Genomic DNA, 19,581 nt, shown 5'->3' with positions numbered 1-19,581 from the left:
GGTAAAATCCGCTAAATAGTTAATTCATGGGTGCCTAATTGTTGAGAACGTCGAGATATCGATATTGAAAGTTGCTCAGCAGCATTTTGTGCTGCAGCATCAGTTTTCTCAACAGAACGTCCAGGTTTTGGTCTGCCATTCCTTTCTCTATTCTCATGACAAACCCGGTTTCTTGCAGTTGTCTCACCAACTTTCGAATTGTTGACTCACTCGGACGATTATTTCCACAAAAAAGTGATAAATTTTTGTGATATGCTCTTCTTAAAGTTCGACTATTTTCATAATGAGTGTCTATAATTTTAAGCCATTGTTCTATCTAGTAAAATTGAACATCTGTTTACTTGACAAATGTCAAAGATGACATAAAAAAAGATACTGTCTAGTAATTATTCTCTACTAATTACTTGAAAATATGCATTATTTGCTGAAACTCGCTGAAAGAGTACATTCAGCTGCCAATATTTCTAGAGTTCTAGATATGATCAACGAATGAATATAAACTTTTTTAAAATAAAGGTTGACAGCATAGTGGTGAATTATGTAAGAAACTATCCAAAAAGGAAACAGTTATGTGCATGGAAAAAAGAAAAAAATTGACTAGTCTAATGTACAAATATAAGTACCAGCCCTTGCCACATTTAATTGGTATCCCAAAAAAAACCATAAAAAATTGTCCTACAAAATTATAAAACACATCACTATCAGTTTTTTATAAAAATATAACTCATACTGCGACAAAACCCATATAACGACAAGTTTCGTACTTCGTACAAAATTTTAAAAATTTTTAGAATTTCATGAAAACTTTCAGCATTGTAACCAGGATGTTTGGAATTGTATATACAATTTTATAGCCCATTAAATTTTATGGTAACAAAGCGCAAGTTTCGAATGACTTCTAAATACCATTCATTTGTAACAAAGTTTTTTTTTTTGTTGACGCTGTCAGACTTTTTCTGTCATTTAAAAAAGTTTAGCATATACTTTATGTGGACCAAAAAAAATGTTGAAGAATTGAATTTCTGTTGAACTAAAATTCAATGCGCTATAAAACTTAATAACCAGAAAATTTTTTAAAATTCTGTTAAGAAGTCGAAAGTTTTGATGAAATTTTCATTATTTTGTTATAGCTATAAAAATAGTGCTATGTATCGTAGGGTCACGAATTAATAGTGATTAGGGACCGGTGGTCTAGAAAATTATAAAAATCAGTTATTTCTTTTTTCAATATTTCGAAAGTATAGCACCTTAAGAATATACTGTTAAATTTTCATGCGGAAATTCCCAATATTATAGGCTCTACAGCCCATTAACTGGTAGAGAGAGGTCCGCGCACTCCTAAATTCATTTATCTTAAAACGACGTTTTTCGGCCTGGTGTTGTCAAAAAAAAAAAAAAAAAAAAAAAAATTATTCAACCGAATCATGTGCACTTTTTTATATGTTGTTCACAACATCAATGGCTATCGCTCGTACTTGAATCATATTATTATTCCTATTATTTCGTATTTTCAAAAAAAAAAAACGATTTTTAGAGTGTCAATTTCAAAACCGCGCCATTTTGTCTAATTTTTTTTTGTGATTCAGATAAATAGAAAAGCCATAATGGACAACACCATCCAGGTCCAATTTTTCAAGAGGTCAACTTCAGCGCCATTTTTAAAATTATTAAAATAAAAAAAAACAAATTTTTCATTTCTGTATGTAAAGTAAGTTAAATAAAAACCCAAAACAATTTAAATACCGTTTTTCATTTCTTTATTGTACAAAAAAAAAAATCCTGAGAATGCCTTAAATTTTCGAGCTCTAGACCACCGGTACCCCTTAATTTCTGCAATTATTTCTTCCTGTCTCATCTGCATTTAGCGTCGAACACATTTTGAAAGGATTTTTCTGCAATGTGCAAAATTTTTTGCTGAAATTTTAAAGAATAAGCAATCGCATAAGCTAAGCATGGCTAACAGACGAAGCACTACGAAAAAGCTAACGGCACAAAACAGTGTATAGTGAGTGGGATCAGGGCACATGTAAGTCAGTAAACCGGGCTTAGTTTTGAACGCAATTAGTCAAGAATGTTCATTGAAAAGGCTACTACACTGTCGTACTTGTTCGATCGCTGTACACTGCCATTATACAGCTGAAAAGGTGGATCTCCTTTTTCTTGTCGCAAAAAGTGTTACAACTTATAACCTTCTTTGAAGATCCATACATCTCTCCTTGAAACCTGCCAAAACTGTCAATTTTGGTTAGCATGCGAAAAATGGAATATTATTTAATTCGAAAAATATGAAGTTAACAAATTCCCAGAATTTACTAATTAACAAAACACCAGTTATAATTAAAAATTCTTATTAGAAATATTAATATCTGGTGCGATATTTACATGTAAAGAGAGATCTAATTTCTTTGGAAAACTCGTATGATTTTACGGCACATTTAAGAGGCCGATATTTCCTTTGTATTTTTGAAAATTGCCGTGTTTCGAGGATATGATTTGAAGTTCTAGTGCTGTACATGGAAGAGTATATGTACATATATACTTATACACATGGAAGCGAATACAACTGCAAAATTAAAAATGATGTGTTTACAGCCATAGCCTGTCCTTGTAAATAGCGTTTCGAGGAGATATTCCGTAGACTCACTTACTTGTAATATAAATTTTCTCGCAAGATTTCACTTTTTCATCTGTGGCTGCTTTGCTGTGTTTGACTTCGGTTGCGGTTCGAATGCCGACACATCTCTGTTAGAATTTACTTTGTCTATTTGACTATGCATTTGTACTCTCAATGCCTGGTTGCCTACCTGGATCTGCTACGTTCTTATTCTTCTTTGTTATAACCGTCGAAATGTCTGCTTATCTCAGCTGCTACCGCATACCACAGCTTCATAACTCGTAAGGTGTTTTTTTTTTTTGTATTTTATTTTATTTGCTGTTAGAGCTGGTTCGAGGAAGACATTTTCTCATACAAGTATTTGTAGGTATACTCCACATCGCATTTGTGCTTTTGTTTACTAACCAAAAAATGTTATGAGTATTTGTGTACATTTCATATTTCAATTTCCGAAATGCGAGTAAATATGCCAACACATACATTTATAGCTCTCTATGCAATATTTTAGCATTTTGTTTTTCATAAAAGCTTCTATGAGTTTGGGTGTGAGTGAATCAGTCTTACTTTTGCATCTCGTACACAGAGCACATAAATATTTTATTTGTATTTATTCAATAAGTATGTGATACTGCCGATTGACGTTTGGCCGCTGGTAAGACACGTTCCAAGCTTTTGCGTATCCTCTATGTATATTCCCGTGAATATCTATGAGAAAATAAATAAAAACAGATAAAGTCGAAAAAGAAGTATAAGTACATGCTTAGCATTTGAACTTTTTTGCTGGCTAATAGAACTTTAATTAAAAGTTATTTGTGGAACGTGTGATAATAATTTGGATCTCTGAGAAGTAGTTCTATGATTATTTATATGTATTGGAGGAGCTCACAAATATTCAAATACTCAATTAATTTTTAGCTTCACAATTTTGACAACATTAATTAAAACGCCAAGTTTGTTTTAATCCATTTTTGTAAGTAAACTAGCGGACCCTCTCCCGCTTCGCTGGGTGAAAGAAAAATATAAATGAAAAGTGTTCTTTGTTATTTTCTTGTTTCATCATTTAATTCATGCTCAGCCATTATTTTGTGACTTATTCTAATTTAGTGACTTACTAATAATTTATTTTAGTGACTTACTCTAATGATTGTAAACTAACAACTTATTTTAAAGCCTTCTGATACACAAAATTTTTGGTTTTATTTTCATGCGGTGTATAAATATAAAGTAACAATGGTTTCCCTACTCGAGAACATCCTACATACAGTTGCCCATGGATAAGTTAGGCCAATTCCACATAATTGAAGTGTTTGCCCTTGAGACTTATTGATTGTAATAGAAAAAGCAAGGCGAATGGGAAATTGAAGTCGCTTAAAATCAAAAGGCAAATCTGTTGAAACCATTGGAATGCGCGGAATCAAAACATCTTCACCTTTAAATTTGCCTTTCAAAATTGTTGCTTCAATTACATTGTTCATTGTCCGTTTCACTGCTAATCTTTTCCCATTGCATAGTTTCGGCTGATTGATATTTCGCAACATAATGATCACTCCGCCGACTTTTAATTGCAAACGATGTGGTGGCAAGCCAGGCAAATTAAGTGTATTCAAAAATTCAATTGGATAATTCACTACATCGTCGGGATTAGTGATTGAATCAATTGATTTATAGGTGACAACTTCACCTGGAATTTGAGTCAAAATACTGGCATTGATTTCATTGACGTCGACATTTTAGGCAGCTAATATAGCTCTCTCGCTTAGCCAATCTTGATTTCGATAGTTTTGTGCAATATTTGGGAATACATTTTGCACTAATTGTACTCTTGATTCTGTTACGGTACAAAAATTAATTGGAAGTGTGATCATGCCTGTATTCTTATCAATTGGCTTTCGTCCATTTCCAATTTGCAACAAATGTTCGGAAAATTCAGCAGCTGTTGGATCATTCTCTAACTGCACACGAACATTAGTAGTTAATGTGAGTTTTTGAACATATCTCCACAGATTAGAAGATTTAAGCCACGCTCTCAATTCATCAGCTGCAGTTGATTGGGGAATAACAGGCAAAGTTTGTCGAAAATCACCGGCCAATAGAATTAGTGCACCACCAAATATGTTTGTGTTATTTCGAAAATTTTTCAGTGTTCTATTTAAGGCTTCCACTGATTTTTTATGAGCCATCGTACATTCATCCCATAGAATAATTTTACATGTTTGTAAAACCTTTCCCATTCCAGAATTTTTAGAAATGTTGCAAGTTGGTTCTTCAATGGTAACTTTAATGCAGAATGTGCAGTGCGACCGCTGTTCAATAAAGTTGCCGCTATTCCAGATGATGCCAAAGCCAATGCAATATTATTCTGTGATCGAATGGTGGCCAAAATTAACGACAACAAAAACGTTTTTCCAGTACCACCTGGTGCATCTAAGAAGAATACTCCTCCTCTTTCATTTGCAACATTGTCTATAATTGTGTCATATGCCTGCCTTTGTTCTGTGTTTAATTTTGGTAGGTTTGTTGTTACAAATGTGTTCAGATCATTTCGATCATATTCTTTTTCACGTCTTAATTCTGCATTGTATGCATCATGCATCGGACGATTTGGTGGGACCATACCTAACTCACTCAGAGTTTTATTTGCAATCATCAGGCAAAAGTCTTCGATTTTAATTAAAGCCTCATTATATAATTCATCTGTATAATTCAAATTTGGATTTGCAGTAATGCGACGTACTTGATGTAATTTGGTCTATATCTCGTGACCCTATTTACGGAGGGGCATTAAAAATACTCTATACTATAGCAATCATCAACAGCTCCCATTTGATACCCAAATTGTACAAACACATCCTTAAGTTATCGGGGTCCACATTTTGGCCGATATCTCGAGACCCTAGTCACGGAGCGGCATCAAAAATACTCTATAGTATAGTAATCATCAGCAGCTTCCATTTGCTGCCCATATTGTACAAACACATAGTAGGTTACCCAGGTCCACGTTTTGGCATATTTCTCGAGACTCTGGTATCCGATTCTTAAAATTTCAAAACACAAACCTTCGCCACATGTGTCTCTTCAATGTGGCAAAGTTTGGTTAAAAGCGGTTGAGCCATTCTCCGTAAAGTTCATCACAACGCGAAAAACGGCTGAATTTTTATATATATATGTAGATAATTACCTTAAAATTATGACAGCTTCATTTCCTAGTTTCCATCAGTCATATCAGTTAATTGGAAAATAGACTAATTAGCTTCCTTTAGAAACACCAAAAAAATACAAAAGGAATTAATTGCAATTTTTATATTTTCCACTAATACAAAAGTACGCATGTACGCTTCTAAAGAATGCTGAAGTCCCAAACGGATATAAAGTGGTGGGTTTATTTAAGTGCATGGTAATTTTTCTTTTTTGAATATTTACAATGCTTTTCGAGTTTCTGTTTTGTTATATTTTTAAATGGTGTTCATTTCTTAATGAAGACCATATAAATCAATCTTTATGAAAGCTTAAAAATGAAAAAAAAAAAAAAAAAAAAAAAAATGTTATCTGAACTTTTTAATCGAAATCTTTAAGAAAATTTTGGTTACACTGTCACATGGCTCATAAAGTTTAAGTAAAATAAGAGCAAGTCTTAAATGGCTAAAAAATTACTTGAATTTTCAATTTTTTTACTGTTTTTGGACTCTATTATACTTATATATAAATATGTAAATATGAATTTTTTGTAGTAGAAAATGTGGTAAACCATTCGTAAAAACAAAAAAATACTAAAAAAATCAACTCCAGCTTTTGTAAAACGCTATATAAAACAAAAAACTGGTACAGCCGTCACCGAACAAATTTTTCTAATATAAAAAGCTATTAAGCCGTTGTTAGCCAAGTTACTTGATTATCCCAAAATTTAATAGGTTATAAACAGCGTACTAAATATTTTTTTGAGTCTCAAGTAAAATTTTCAAGGTTTAAACGATAATTTGTTGGAACTTTCTAAGGCATACTGAAGTCTGTAATCGAATACAAATCCTGGTCGTTCGAGTGGCATAGGCCCGAGTTTTTATTGTGTACATTTGTCCTTTAAGAACAGAGGAACATTTTTCGGCACTTCATTTTATACAACAATTTAACCCGCTAGCGACTTTCGTAATGTCATGTTACTTAAACGACCCATATATGAGAGAACTAATGGGATAAATGTATATGCTGAAGAAATATATTTCGCTTCCATTTAAATTTTAACCCTTTCCTCCACTTATTCTAAAAAAAAGTAGGGAGAAAAATTACAAACTTAATACAGTCAAACAAAAACACAAAATTTTTATATGAGAATGAAAAAAGATTTTAGATTTTTTTACTATATGGGTATACGTCTTCCATTTTTTTTCTTGTTCATTCCTCTCGGGAGCATAGGGCCTCGACAAGAGGTGTACTTCTCCCATACTGAGTTGGAATAATTACACCCACAAAAATGCTGATGCACTTTGAATTCAAATGAATATAATTGCTCCAGTACTGAAAGTATTAAAAGCGGTAACTTCTATTGGTAGCAGAGAAAAGCCTCTCAGTGTTAGAGAGACCAAGTATGTAGATAATTACCTAGTTTCACTGAGTGGTGGTAATTGGCACCATCAAGCACGAAGATGGAGCGACTGGTACATTTTGTTTACACTCTTTAAAAATCGCTTAGGCGCTTGCTGCGTCTATCAACAATAATAGAAGATATTTCTCTCCAATGGACTACACCACAGAGAGACTGATTGATTAACTATACGCATTTTCATTAGAAAATAGTCACATAGTTCAGGACTATTATATTTACTACAGAAAATTAATAATAATAAGTTATTTTGTAGCTGATAAAACTGATCTGCTTATATCCTTCTCTCTACCTTCTCGGGCGAAAAATTTGATTTTAATAGCTTTGTCCTTGGTGTGGACAAATTCTGAATATATTTTATAACTATTATTGGCGGCCGTCGTAGCCGAATGGGTTGGTGCGAGACTACCATTCAGAATTCCCGGTGAAACACCAAAAATTAAAAAAACGATCGCCACTCGGCTGGTAATGGTAAGCCTCCAAGTGTATCTCTATGAAAAAGTTCCTCATAAAAAAAAAATATCTGCCGTTCGGAATCGGATTGAAACTGTAGGCTCTTATTAATAGAACAACATAATGACGCACGCCACATATCGGACCCAAAAAGGGTGTGCGCGCCAATTATATATATACCTACATACTTAAAATCTAATAACATTTTCTTTTCTCGTAATAATGTTGCCTTTACTCTGCCCTGCGCCTTTCCCTCCATATTTATAAGGTTATATGCTCTTTTCTCGAGGATTCCACTCTAATCCGGCAAAAGTGTAAAATATTTTACCCTATTCCAAAAGTGATAGTGTGGGTGAGCATTGGATAGCCGACTTCAATTATTCTTGGAAAGTGGAAGTAAATCCATACATTTTATCCTATTAATAATTTATTTACAATTTATTTATTTACATGAAATATAGCTATAGATAATCATATTACTGAATGAAGACCAATTAGCAGCAAAGGCTATCGGCACTTTTTATATTAATTATTTATTTGTTTTATTAATATAAAATTTCTTTTATGTCGCCAGGAGGTCTCGGTTCACGGTTCAAAAATTTGCATAAGCACGTAATGACGAAAGATTGCAGCCTTCGGATGAGCACGGATGTAAGCGACCAGGATTCGTAGCCATATAGCAACACCGATTTTACGTTGGAATTGAAGATTCGTAGCCTAGTTTTGACTGATATGGAATTTGAAACGCCTATGTTGCTCAACTGTGAAAATGTTGCATGAGCTTTGTTGATACGGTGTGCGATATCTTCAATCGCCCCGCCTGCTGGTGTGATTTTACTTCTGAGGTAGAAAAATTTCGTCTTACGATTGATCTCTTCTCAGTGACACAGTAGCTCGGGGGGTCTCGATTTGCGAACAATTTGAAATGGATTCAGTCTTCCCATCGTTTATTTTAAGGCCAACTTTACTTCCGGCGGCAGTGAGCTGGTTCAAATTGTTAGGTTTGCTCGACCTTACCGAATTGGTAGGCCGGCCCTGCCGGTAGCTACACTACCACCAGCATCGCTCTCAGGACCCTTGCACTTACTGAGCCCCCTCATCACGGCAAGATTACAATTCCTGAGGATGACTGGATATTATTATAGATTTAAATTATTTATAAAAGCGCTTAGGGTCGATTACTTAAAAATATAAATAGTACTTATATTTGGCCTTTATAAATAGCGTTAATGTTTCTAAGTAAGCCACTGAGTTTTGTGTATTTTCCAATTGGTATTAGTGTGTAAAGTGCATGTATTTCATTTTCTATCAGAATGAACTTTACGGGTATTGCAAATTTGCACGTTGAGCAATGAGGAAGCGTTCCATCTAACAGTAGATGTTTTTGGATGACTTTCGTATGCCCCTTTGGGTGAAACTAGGTTTTTCAATAAGTTTTTCGGTTCGATAAGAGAAAGCGTTGCTACTAAGCTACGTTTTTTATAATAGTACAGTCTTCATATGAACGTATGCGAGGCTTCATATCAATATGTCAACTCATTCTTTGTATATATTAATAATAATATTTTCTACAATGGAAAAAGTAAACTTATAAACGAATGTTGAAAGGACTTTTTGCCATTAATTGTTACAGTAGGAAAATGGGTTCCTGAATTAAAACGTGGTCGTACAAGGACGTTCAAAAACAGCAACAACACCATAAATCGTAGAAAAAATACAAAAAATCATTGGGTAGTGCAAGCAAAATTTAGACAGCAGCATTCCCTAACAATGGAACAAAAACACATTCCAATACTCCTTTCTCAGCAACATTTAGAGTATTTTCGAAAAGATGAAATCGGTTTGTACACCGATTCATCACTATGGATGAGACTTGGGTCTATCACCATGATTTTAAATCAAAGTACGATACTAAAGAGTGATGCGAACCTTCGGCTCCGAAACGAGTTCATGTCCAGAAATCGCCCAGAATGGTGTTAGCATCAGTTTTTTGGGATGCGAAAGGAATTTTGTTTGTGGATTACTTGCAGACTGGTAAAAAAATTAATTCCGAATATTATTGCAATCTTTGAGGCCAGCTGAGGGAGAAAAAATCGTGAAAAAATACCCAATTTGCAAAAGAAAAAAATATTTTTCATCATGAGAATGCTTTTGCCACAACAGCATTTCGACAATGACTAAATCCATGATTTAAAGTTGGAATTGTTTGAACATCTACTGTATTTGACAGATTTGCCCTCTAGCAACTTCCACCTGTTGCCAGAGCTAACAAAAATCATGCAGGCGAAGCGCTTTTTATCAAATGATGGGGTCTTAATAGCTGTGAAAGCAAATTCTGCCTTCTTCTAACGTTTTCTTTAAAGAGTTCGTAACAAGGATTGGTAAGTTTTGCCAGATAATTATTGCCAACTTTTTTCAAAAAGCTGTGGTTTTCTGAAGCTTATCTGATTTCATATGTGGGACATAATAAATACATGGGGAGCTGCTTGGCTGTATTGTCAGCATGTGCATTCCCTAAAATACCAGTGTGGCCTACTACCCACAAGACTTTTATTATACGAGAGGTGCCTTTTATATTTCGAGATTAGAGAACAAAAACAAATTTTAATCATCGAAAATCACTTTATTGTTTTTCAAAATATTCTCCATGAAGATCTATACACTTTCACATGCGTTTGCACCAATTATCGAAGCACTTTTGCCACTCTGAATGAGGTACCTCCAAAACATGCATTCTGAATGCCGCAACCGCTTCTTCAGGTGTCGAAAAACGTTGACCTCTCAGTTTGCTTTTTACGTACGGGAATAAAAAGAAGTCATTCAGTGCCAAGTCAGGACTATACGGCGGATGACCCATTAATTCGATGTTTTGGGTGCTCAAAAAAGCAGTTTTTTGAGCCGATGTGTGAGAACTCGCATTGTTCTGGTGAAGAGTGATCCGTCTTTGGCGATTGGATTTCCTAATTTCTTGGAAGACAACTGGCAAACAAATGGTTGTGTACCAGTCAGAATTTACTGTTCTGCGTTGTTCTAGTGGTACGGTTGCGACATGCCCAGATGTCCAGTTTTTCCGAAAAACCGGGCGACCATTTGCTTGGAAGTCCTTCATGCGCGAACAACTTTTGTTGGATTTGGCTCATCTTGAAACACCCATACAGTCGACTGCTGTTTACGTTCGGGCTCATACGCGTAAATCCATGATTCATCACCTGTCACGATGTCATAGACGTGTTTCGAAGCCCCGCGATCGTATTTTTTGAGCATTTCCTTCGACCAATCGACACGAGCCTTTGCTTGAGCGATTAACAAATTGTGTGGGATCCAACGCGAACAAATTTTTTTGACAGTCAAATGTTTTTGCAATATTGAATATATGTTGGTCCCACTAATCCCTAAGATTGTCTCAATCTCACGATAGGTCACATGACGATCTTGCAATATCAGTTCGCTCACAGCATCAATGGTTTTCGGAACAACAACTGATTTTGGACGACTTTCACGAAATTCATCTTGGAGTGATCTACGACCACGGTTGAATTTACCATACCATCGATAAACACTGGTCCTTGATGGAGCTTCATCGCCAAAAAATGAATTAAGTTCATCCATGCAATGTTGCTGAGTTAATCCACGTCGAAAGTTGTAAAAAATAATCGCACGAAAATGTTCACGATTTAATTCCATTTTTGGACCGAGATGAATCTTTTAAGTTACAGTAAACAACACAAATAGCGCTGGAATTTCAAAACGTTCTGAGTACGTAAAAGCCAAAAAATGTCAAACTTTGCGACACAGCTGTCAGTTGCCAGATTGCAACACCAGGGTTGCCAAATCCCGACATTTAAAAGGCACCCCTCGTATTCAATATGCCCTATGATCAGAAAGTTAAATTTCTGGCAAATTTATTTTATCTCCTTCAAAAAATGACCCGTCTGGTAGGCCGATGAAAGGATGCCCTTCAGCTCCTTCGTCGCATTCTCTTTGATCTCCTTTGTTGACTGAAATCTCCTTCCACGAAGTGGTAACTTCAACTTGGCAAACAAAAGGCAGTCGCACGGGGCCATATCGGGAGAATATGGTGCTTGCACGATGGTATTTACGTGGTGTTTGGTCAAATAATCCAGCACAATTTGGGCTCAGTGCGATGGCGCGTTATCATCATGCAAAATCCAAGAATTGTTTGCCCACATTTCCGGCCGTTTGAGACGTGCAACATCTCTCAAACGCTTCAAAACGGATAAATACTATTCTTTATTGACTGTTTGGCTCGTTGGAAGGTACACTACCGGTTCCCAGGTGCGCGGTTCGTTTAAATTAAACATTCCCGGTACTTTTTGGTATAGCTTGCGGCAGAGTTGAATTTTGCTAATAAGAAATATGACAACAACTTCACCTGGCATATGGTAACATTTTCGTTATGCTGCCGTATATTGAGCTAACATTTTTTTCGACAAAAGAAAACAGTATAATATTTCATTTTTATATTTTGCTATGCAAGAACCTCTAGAATATTAAAAATTTGTTACAAATTTTTTTTTGTGAAAAACACTATTTTGCCAAATTCACTGGCTACTATTTGTGAAAACACTATCTGTCAATGGAATTCAAAAACTTGAAAGGAATATCTTAATTGTGGACCCCATAAAATGTTCATAGTATTTAACCCGCTTTAAAACATATTGACAACCCTCATTAGCATATATTCTCCGTAACACGAAGTGCCATTTGTCTTTACACATTTATCCCACACCTACGCCACACTCCAAGTGAAAGATCAAAATACCATTTTGACAATTTAAAGTCGAATTTTTCATTAAAACTTTGTGTGCAGGCAAACAAGAACAAGTTCGCACAAGTGTGAAAAGCATGTGCACTTACCATAGGATATTAACATATCCTTGCCCATTATTTGGGATCCCATCCAAACTTGCATACCACACATACTAATCCCCTTATGAGTAAGCATTGTTGCTGTCAAATAATTTTTCATTAGCAAATGTTAAATCTGAACTTGGCTACACGAGGACTATTGAGATCTCATAGCAAAAAGATAAATGAGAGCGGAAACAGCAGAATATAAAAGCAAGCAAACCATAAATGTCAACAACACAAAAAGTTTGAATAGTTCGAATTACATCCGCATCTCCCGCATCACCCGTAACGCCCGCATAACCCACCATTGCTACCCGCATACAACAGTTGACATATTGCTTGGGGATTATTAATTAGAACAAGTTAATTTGCACAATAAACCCGCAAGATACAGGCTAACAAGCCAAAAAACTTATTACCAGAATAAAGGATAAACTTTTCATATGTATCACAATTTCTTGCTACTACTGTTTGGCAAGAGGGGCGAGGGTCCGGAACAGAGGAAGAGGCAAGTAATATAAAGTAATGGTCCTTGTCAGTGCTTGGAAAAGAACTGCGACTGCGGCGTGCGGCAATAGAACTTATTTGCGTGCTGATGACTTTTGCTTTTTGCCACTGTTTTTAGAAGGAAATGAATGCGAGAGTACTCGACCAACTAAATAAACCGAAATAAGCATACAAGTTCGAACTCGGAACTTCTTGACATTGTAGAGTTTTAAAGGACAAAAAAAAACAACAAAAAAAAAAACACAATAAAAAACAAATTCAGTAGCAACAATGCTGATACAACATTGCTGGCCAATGTTGTGGGCAATAGATGAAAAAGAGAGTAAAATAAGCTGCTCAGAGTTCATCTAAGTTTGAGGAGGTATGAAGAGTTGCCGGGAAAGCGAATGGAAAATATTGCTTCAAATGAGTTTCCTATTTTCTTTGCTGCATGTTTTTGAATCAACTAAAGTTGACACTTTTCTTGCCACGAGCTCATATTTTACTTTCGCTTTTGCTTGTTATTGTTGTTGGATGCTTTTGTTTTTTGTGGTTTTTTTTTTGGTGTTTTCTTATTATTATTTTCATAGTGAGCATTACATATTGGCCAGTTGCCTCTTGTTCGGTCGTGCACTAACTACCCACTGTGCTAATGCTTTTTGCTGACCAACCAAAATAGTCCTTTTGTCTGTCCTCTTGTAGTTTTCCGATTATGCATATTTTCCTCCAACTATTATACTTATTCTTGGCCAAAGTCACTCAACGAGTGAGCAAACATGTTGTTTGTGTTCCTATTGGTTTTATTATTATTTGTTGTTTGCGTAGATGTGAATATTCTTTTTATTTTGTGCTGACAATTGTGAAAGCAAAGGCAAAATTTCATTTCTTGCACAGAGTTTTGAAGTTTTGGTTTCTGCTATATTTTCCTAATTTTATTTTTATTTTATGTTTTGTCCTGCAGCGTATTATGCAAATATTTATTAGATCGCAAAAGCAAGTGTCAACAAAGAAGTTAAGGCCAATTTTCCAGCGGGCGTAAGCTGTTTTATAGAAAGGGTTGTATTGGCCTTATTATTGTATCAGGGGACTATTAAAAATGTAATAAAGCGGTGATGAGACGCTGAAGCGAGAGCAATTGTTTGTTTTTTTTTTTTTTTTTTGTTTCTTTCTCTTTTGGTTTTTCTTCGTTTGTGTTTCTGTGCAAATAAGTTGAGTTCAAAGGCCAAAAATAAATTTGTTATAAAAGCGAGTAAGTTTGCAGGGACACAAAGTAATAAAAAAAGTTTGCACCACAAGGGAGGGGCAATTTGCTGCTGCTTAAACATTTTTTATGCAATTGATATTAAAAGCGAATTTTTGATCAAACTTTTATGCCTTACTTTCCACGCTTTTTTATTTTTTGTTTTTTTTTTTTGCCCTAACATGCTTGAATCTCTTATTTTTCTTCCATTCGACTTAATCCATATTATCATACACCTTTCGTTACATTTTACTACTGTCGAGCAGTCACGGCCACATCAGCTCATCGTTTATAACTACTTAATTTCCTTTTTATTTCCGTGTTACAATCATTTATTTATTAAACAGCTCAAGAGCCTAAGTAGTTGTTTGCAAAAACAATGCAAGCCAAGAAAAGCAAAATAGAAAAACAAAAACAAACTAACAAAATTGCCTTTTGTCCGCCTTCATTATTATACTGTCGCTTCTTGTAACCTCATCCGTTTAATAGCCATGTTTTTCCGCTGTCTGTGAACGGAAGTTATCAAGTACAGCATCAGCTTGTTAACACCCTGCCAGTGCGCCATTACATTTCTTTTGCCCTCTTTCGTCACAGCAGTCTTCTCATATTGACACCATCAAAGCTGAACTTACATAGTTACCTCTACATATACATATGTTTATATAGCGTTGGCAACTATTATTACTATTTGCCGGCAAGACAATATAAGTGCAAAAAAGGAAGAAATAAATGAAAGCTTGCAGAAAACTCAACTTAGAAGTCACTAAAGAAACATAGAAAGTTACAGGAAGTTTGTGCAATAATTTGTCGCATTGCGGCTGTCTTCTTTTGTATCTTTTTTTATCACGTTAAAATGCTTGAACTGCACATTTATTGGATGGATTTATTTTTACGTGATTTACTTCCCATGAAAAAGTTTGCACTTGCGTGGCAATGTTGCCATTGAAGCAGTTGTGTGATATGCTTACTTGAATGAGAATAATTTTAACCTTTAACGGCATCCTGTTTCGAGTACTCAACTAATAGCCCTGTTATTACAGCTTAGAATAAAAAATTGGAATATCTAAAGACAATGAAACTAAAATTTTGTAGTTTACACTTAAAAAAAAAGTTTTCTAGTGAACTAACTGACGTGAATGGATTGGGTTGCGTATAATATGAAATACTTATTAAAGGGTAATTTTTTAAGATCTATAGAAAAGTTTTTCAAAAAACACACGTACAATTCGGAATGCATGAAATTTTTATTTAAATCGATAGTACAGTCCATATAATTTATTGTTTGAAGATTATTTCATTGATCCAAAAATGAGCTTCGTCGCTGAACACAATTTTTCGATAAAAAAGTGGATCTTCGGCAAAAAATTCTGCGTTGCGGTAGGTCGTTCGGCTTCAATTCTTGCACCACGTTGTTGAGTAACAGAGGCCCAATTGTTGCGAACGGCGACGATTGATGGTCATCATCAACACTGGCCGATACAGCTGCGATATTTTATTTATTTATTTATTCAATTAATTATTCAGTTCGCACTCTAGGTAAGTGTGTTGGTGGTTTGATGTCCAATAATGTAAATTTGGTTCTAAATTTAGTCACAATAGCTCGAATAGCCGCTTCAGTTGGTCGATTAAACTGACCATAATATGGAAGAAGCGCGCGATAAACTTTCTTAACAGAACAGGCATTTTTATAATAAAATTCAATGATTTGCAAGCGTTGTTCGTTTGTAAGACGATTCATGCTTAAATTATAGACCAAACTGAAGATGCTTGACAGTGAAACAAAACACGAAACGTGCGTGAGCTGTTTAAACCAACTGTTTAAAAAGATAATAGCTAAAAAATCACCCGTTACATTTAGAACTTATAAAACACCTACCGGCATACCATTTTTTAAAGAAAAAAAAAAAGAAAATGGCAAGCAATTTCTATTTTTGGTTTACATTTCTTAAAGTAAAGGGTAATCAATTCAGAGGTATCGGATTTTAAATTGAACATAAACGAAAGTACAAATAGATTGGGCAAATTTTATTATTTTTGTGTAGAACCATTCATGACATATATTTATTAAAGAAAATCTCTTTCAGATGTTGGTTGCAACTGCGTCGTAATTCGTGAAGACTTCGGTTTCTTGTGAATAACTTTAGTAATTTTGGCTTCAAATACCTTAACTGAAGCTGATTTATCCACAAAGCGTTTAGACTTTAGAAATTTGGGCCGTTGATTCATCCAGCCCATCAGCCGCACCGAACAGTTGTTTTCAATAGATATAATGGCTGTTCTTAAATGGCTTAAGGTTGCTCTTCAGTCCAAATATGGCAATTTTGCTTATGAATGCAGCCATTAAGCCAAAAATGGACCTCATCGCTGTACAATCATAAGTTGGCCTTTTCCAAGAGCGTCGATTTTCGTAAAAAAATTGTACGATTTGTAAACTTTGTTGAGGCGTAAGATTTTCCATGTTGAAATGTGAATGAATACTGAAAAAAATTATGTATTTAGTTTGACTAGATAACGCGTGCTTACTATCTGTCAAGAAAACGCTGTAAGAAAAAGTATCTCCAATTTGATCACGTTTTACATACGGTGAGCGGCTTTTCCTTTGTTTTAAAAGTTTTATTTTATACTTATTATTCATTATTTACTTTGTATTTTATAATTTTAATTTAGTTTAAATTTTTTATTTTATATTTATTATTTATTTACATATTTACGTACATAATATTCGTTGAAGTTCTTTGCTGTACACAATATTAAAAGTTTTACTGTCGGTAGCTCAAAAGTACATATACTAAGTCCGGTGGCTGAATTAGGAATTCAAAGCTTAATTTTAAAAGAAGTACTAATGATAAAAGTTTATTTCAATAACTATTTCAAAGAAGACAAGTACGGCTACCTATTATTAATATTTTTTTAAATTATATCCTCTAAATATTGACCGTTACGAGTGATACACTCTACGAAACTGACTTCGGTACTCCGTGCGACCTGTTGAAAATATTTCGTGAATGATATTTTCTTTTAGTGCTAGGATTATCGCTGCGTTTGTTCCATCTCAGTTTGTTAGTATCGCCATGGTCTCTCTGGTCGTGTGCGATGTTTGGCCATCTCATTATTCGAAAAAAAAAATCGTTCAGCATGCGCCGATAAGAGTCACCGTCCACAGAAATTGCTTGCCCTTGACGATTTTCAAGAAAATATTGTCCATTGCTTGCTAACGCAGACCAAACCGTCATTTTGACAGTGCGAAGTGGCTATTTATGTTTTAATAGTGGGTTCTGTCCTTTAGAAGAACAATAACGGCAATTTCGCTTATTTACACTTCAATTTAACGAAGCTCATGCGGTCCCTTCCGCGCTCATGTGCTCAGTGGTTAGGAAAAAACTTTAAATTTAAAATCAAGTTCTGCCGCCGGACACCCTGTATATTTGGGCTTCCGATAATATAACTTGAAATATATTTAAAAATTCGTAATACTTTTCATTTTCAATTTCTTTTTATAATTTTTATTAAAATATGGTTGATTATATCTATTAGAAAAACCTTATAAAACAATATTACAAACTTTGTTCAAGAATCGTAATCATTTTGAAAAACTTGCCATTGAAATCTTGAACTTTCAAACTCTTATTTTCAATGCTTCTACCGCCAAATGACAGTTTTGAACCTAAAAAGCGGTTGATGTGAACAATAAGCGTTGAATAAAGATCTGTCCGCGCGAGCAGCGTATAAAGGTTTATGTACATTTTTTCGCTGACGGTATATTAATACAATCAGTTTGCAGGAATTCCTTTGTACTGATCAACTTCGAATAACTTTCACTTTGGCATGGCAGTTTTTTGCCGCTATTAGCTATTATTTGCCCAACATTTCCTTTCGGAGGCAAAAACTACAATTAATGTGTTACGCATTTTTTTTAATTTTAACCAGCTGATTTTGACAGTTTTAAAGTGTTTGCTCTGTAGTGCTGCCACATGAACGCTTCTATTAAAAAGTACAAAATGAAGTGAAATTTATTGTGTCTCCAAATTGATTCACGCGTTTCGTGCTCCTATCAGTTGGCAGCTATGAGAATGAGCATGTAAATGTAAAAGAAGTAATTAAAGTGAAATGAGTAACCAATAGATAATACTTTCATTCGCAAAAGTTTGGAGAAAGATAATAAGTTTTACTATTTATAAAACGAAAGATTAAACTTTAAAAGTCTTCTCCTGGAAAAACATAATATTATACCTTAACACTTTCTCTTCCTCAGCATAGAATTATTTCAATAACGACAAAGAATACACAATAAATATTAACAATATAAAAGTTATGCCTTTTCAATAAATAAAAAAATGTCTTGCATTCATATTTTACTTAATACATTTTCTTATTTCTTTGCAGGTATGTAATATGGAACTGTTGAAAATTTTGTTCAGGACTTTTTGGGTAAGGTAGTAAAATAATAGTTCATTGTAAAAAGTGGCGCGAAATTTGCCACCGTATCGGAAAATTTACATATAGTTTTTGCAAATAGCAATTACGTCAATCACATTTGACACTTTGCTGAACTAGACAGCTGCAGTATAGGTACTAATGGACAACAAATGGAGCGCTTACAGATCAAAATAACGATTTCCATAAAAATATATATTTTTTTTATTTAGTAAATAAGTGCTTCAAAAACAAAATTAGATGCATAATTTTGCGCTACCTTGTACAAGAAATATTACAGATGTACCTGAATCCAAGCTTCAAAATTTGTACTATATTTATTAAAATTCAACAAATTTTCATCCAAGCGGAGGTAGCCGCAATTAAGGAAGCAGTGGATTGGTTGCTCACTTCGGTAATTAGCGTTAAGGAAGTAAATATTTACTCCGATAGCCCAGTGACAATTAGGGCCTTGGGCTCGTTGTTTGTGCCCTCGATTGCATCCGAATACTTCGATATCATTTGAGTTCTCGGTCACAGCAGTATAGAAGGAAACTGCTGGGTTGATGAGCTGGCTAGACAGGGAACCTTGGAGACGGTTTCGTCGCAAAATAAGTGGATTGAACCAGTGGTCTGCTCCTGGAAAGATGGGCCTCGAGTCAACTCAGCGAGCGCTGGGCTAGTACGCAAACGTGCAAGGTCGCGAAATCCTTCTGGCCACGGGTAGATCGGGGACGCACGAGGGAACTCTAAGGCTAACAAAGCCCCAGCTCGCGAGCTTGGTGTCCATTGTCCGTCAGGTGTCCACGCGGTGAGACTTGGAATTGCCTCAATTCCGTTCTGCAGAAGCTGTCTTGAGGACGAGATGGAATCGTCTTAACGCCTTTTTCTTAGCTGCCCTGCTCTCAT

At 35.0% G+C, this 19,581-nt stretch overlaps 1 protein-coding gene across 1 annotated transcript in view; it reads left to right on the top strand.

The window, feature by feature from the left end:
- LOC128854728 (uncharacterized) overlaps positions 1 to 18,872 on the top strand; it is a 236,886-nt gene extending 218,014 nt beyond the window's left edge. The window contains exon 4 of the mRNA XM_054089042.1: positions 18,643 to 18,872. Coding sequence (XP_053945017.1) covers positions 18,643 to 18,650 — 8 coding nt within the window. The 3' untranslated portion in view covers positions 18,651 to 18,872. The remainder of the gene's footprint in view (positions 1 to 18,642) is intronic.
- The last annotated feature ends 709 nt before the right edge of the window (positions 18,873 to 19,581 follow it).

The sequence above is a fragment of the Anastrepha ludens genome, chromosome 2 (assembly GCF_028408465.1).
Source record: "Anastrepha ludens isolate Willacy chromosome 2, idAnaLude1.1, whole genome shotgun sequence".
NCBI lineage: Eukaryota > Metazoa > Arthropoda > Insecta > Diptera > Tephritidae > Anastrepha > Anastrepha ludens.
The sequence above is the reverse complement of the archived record's forward strand: the minus strand, read 5'-3'. Positions and strand labels throughout refer to the sequence as shown.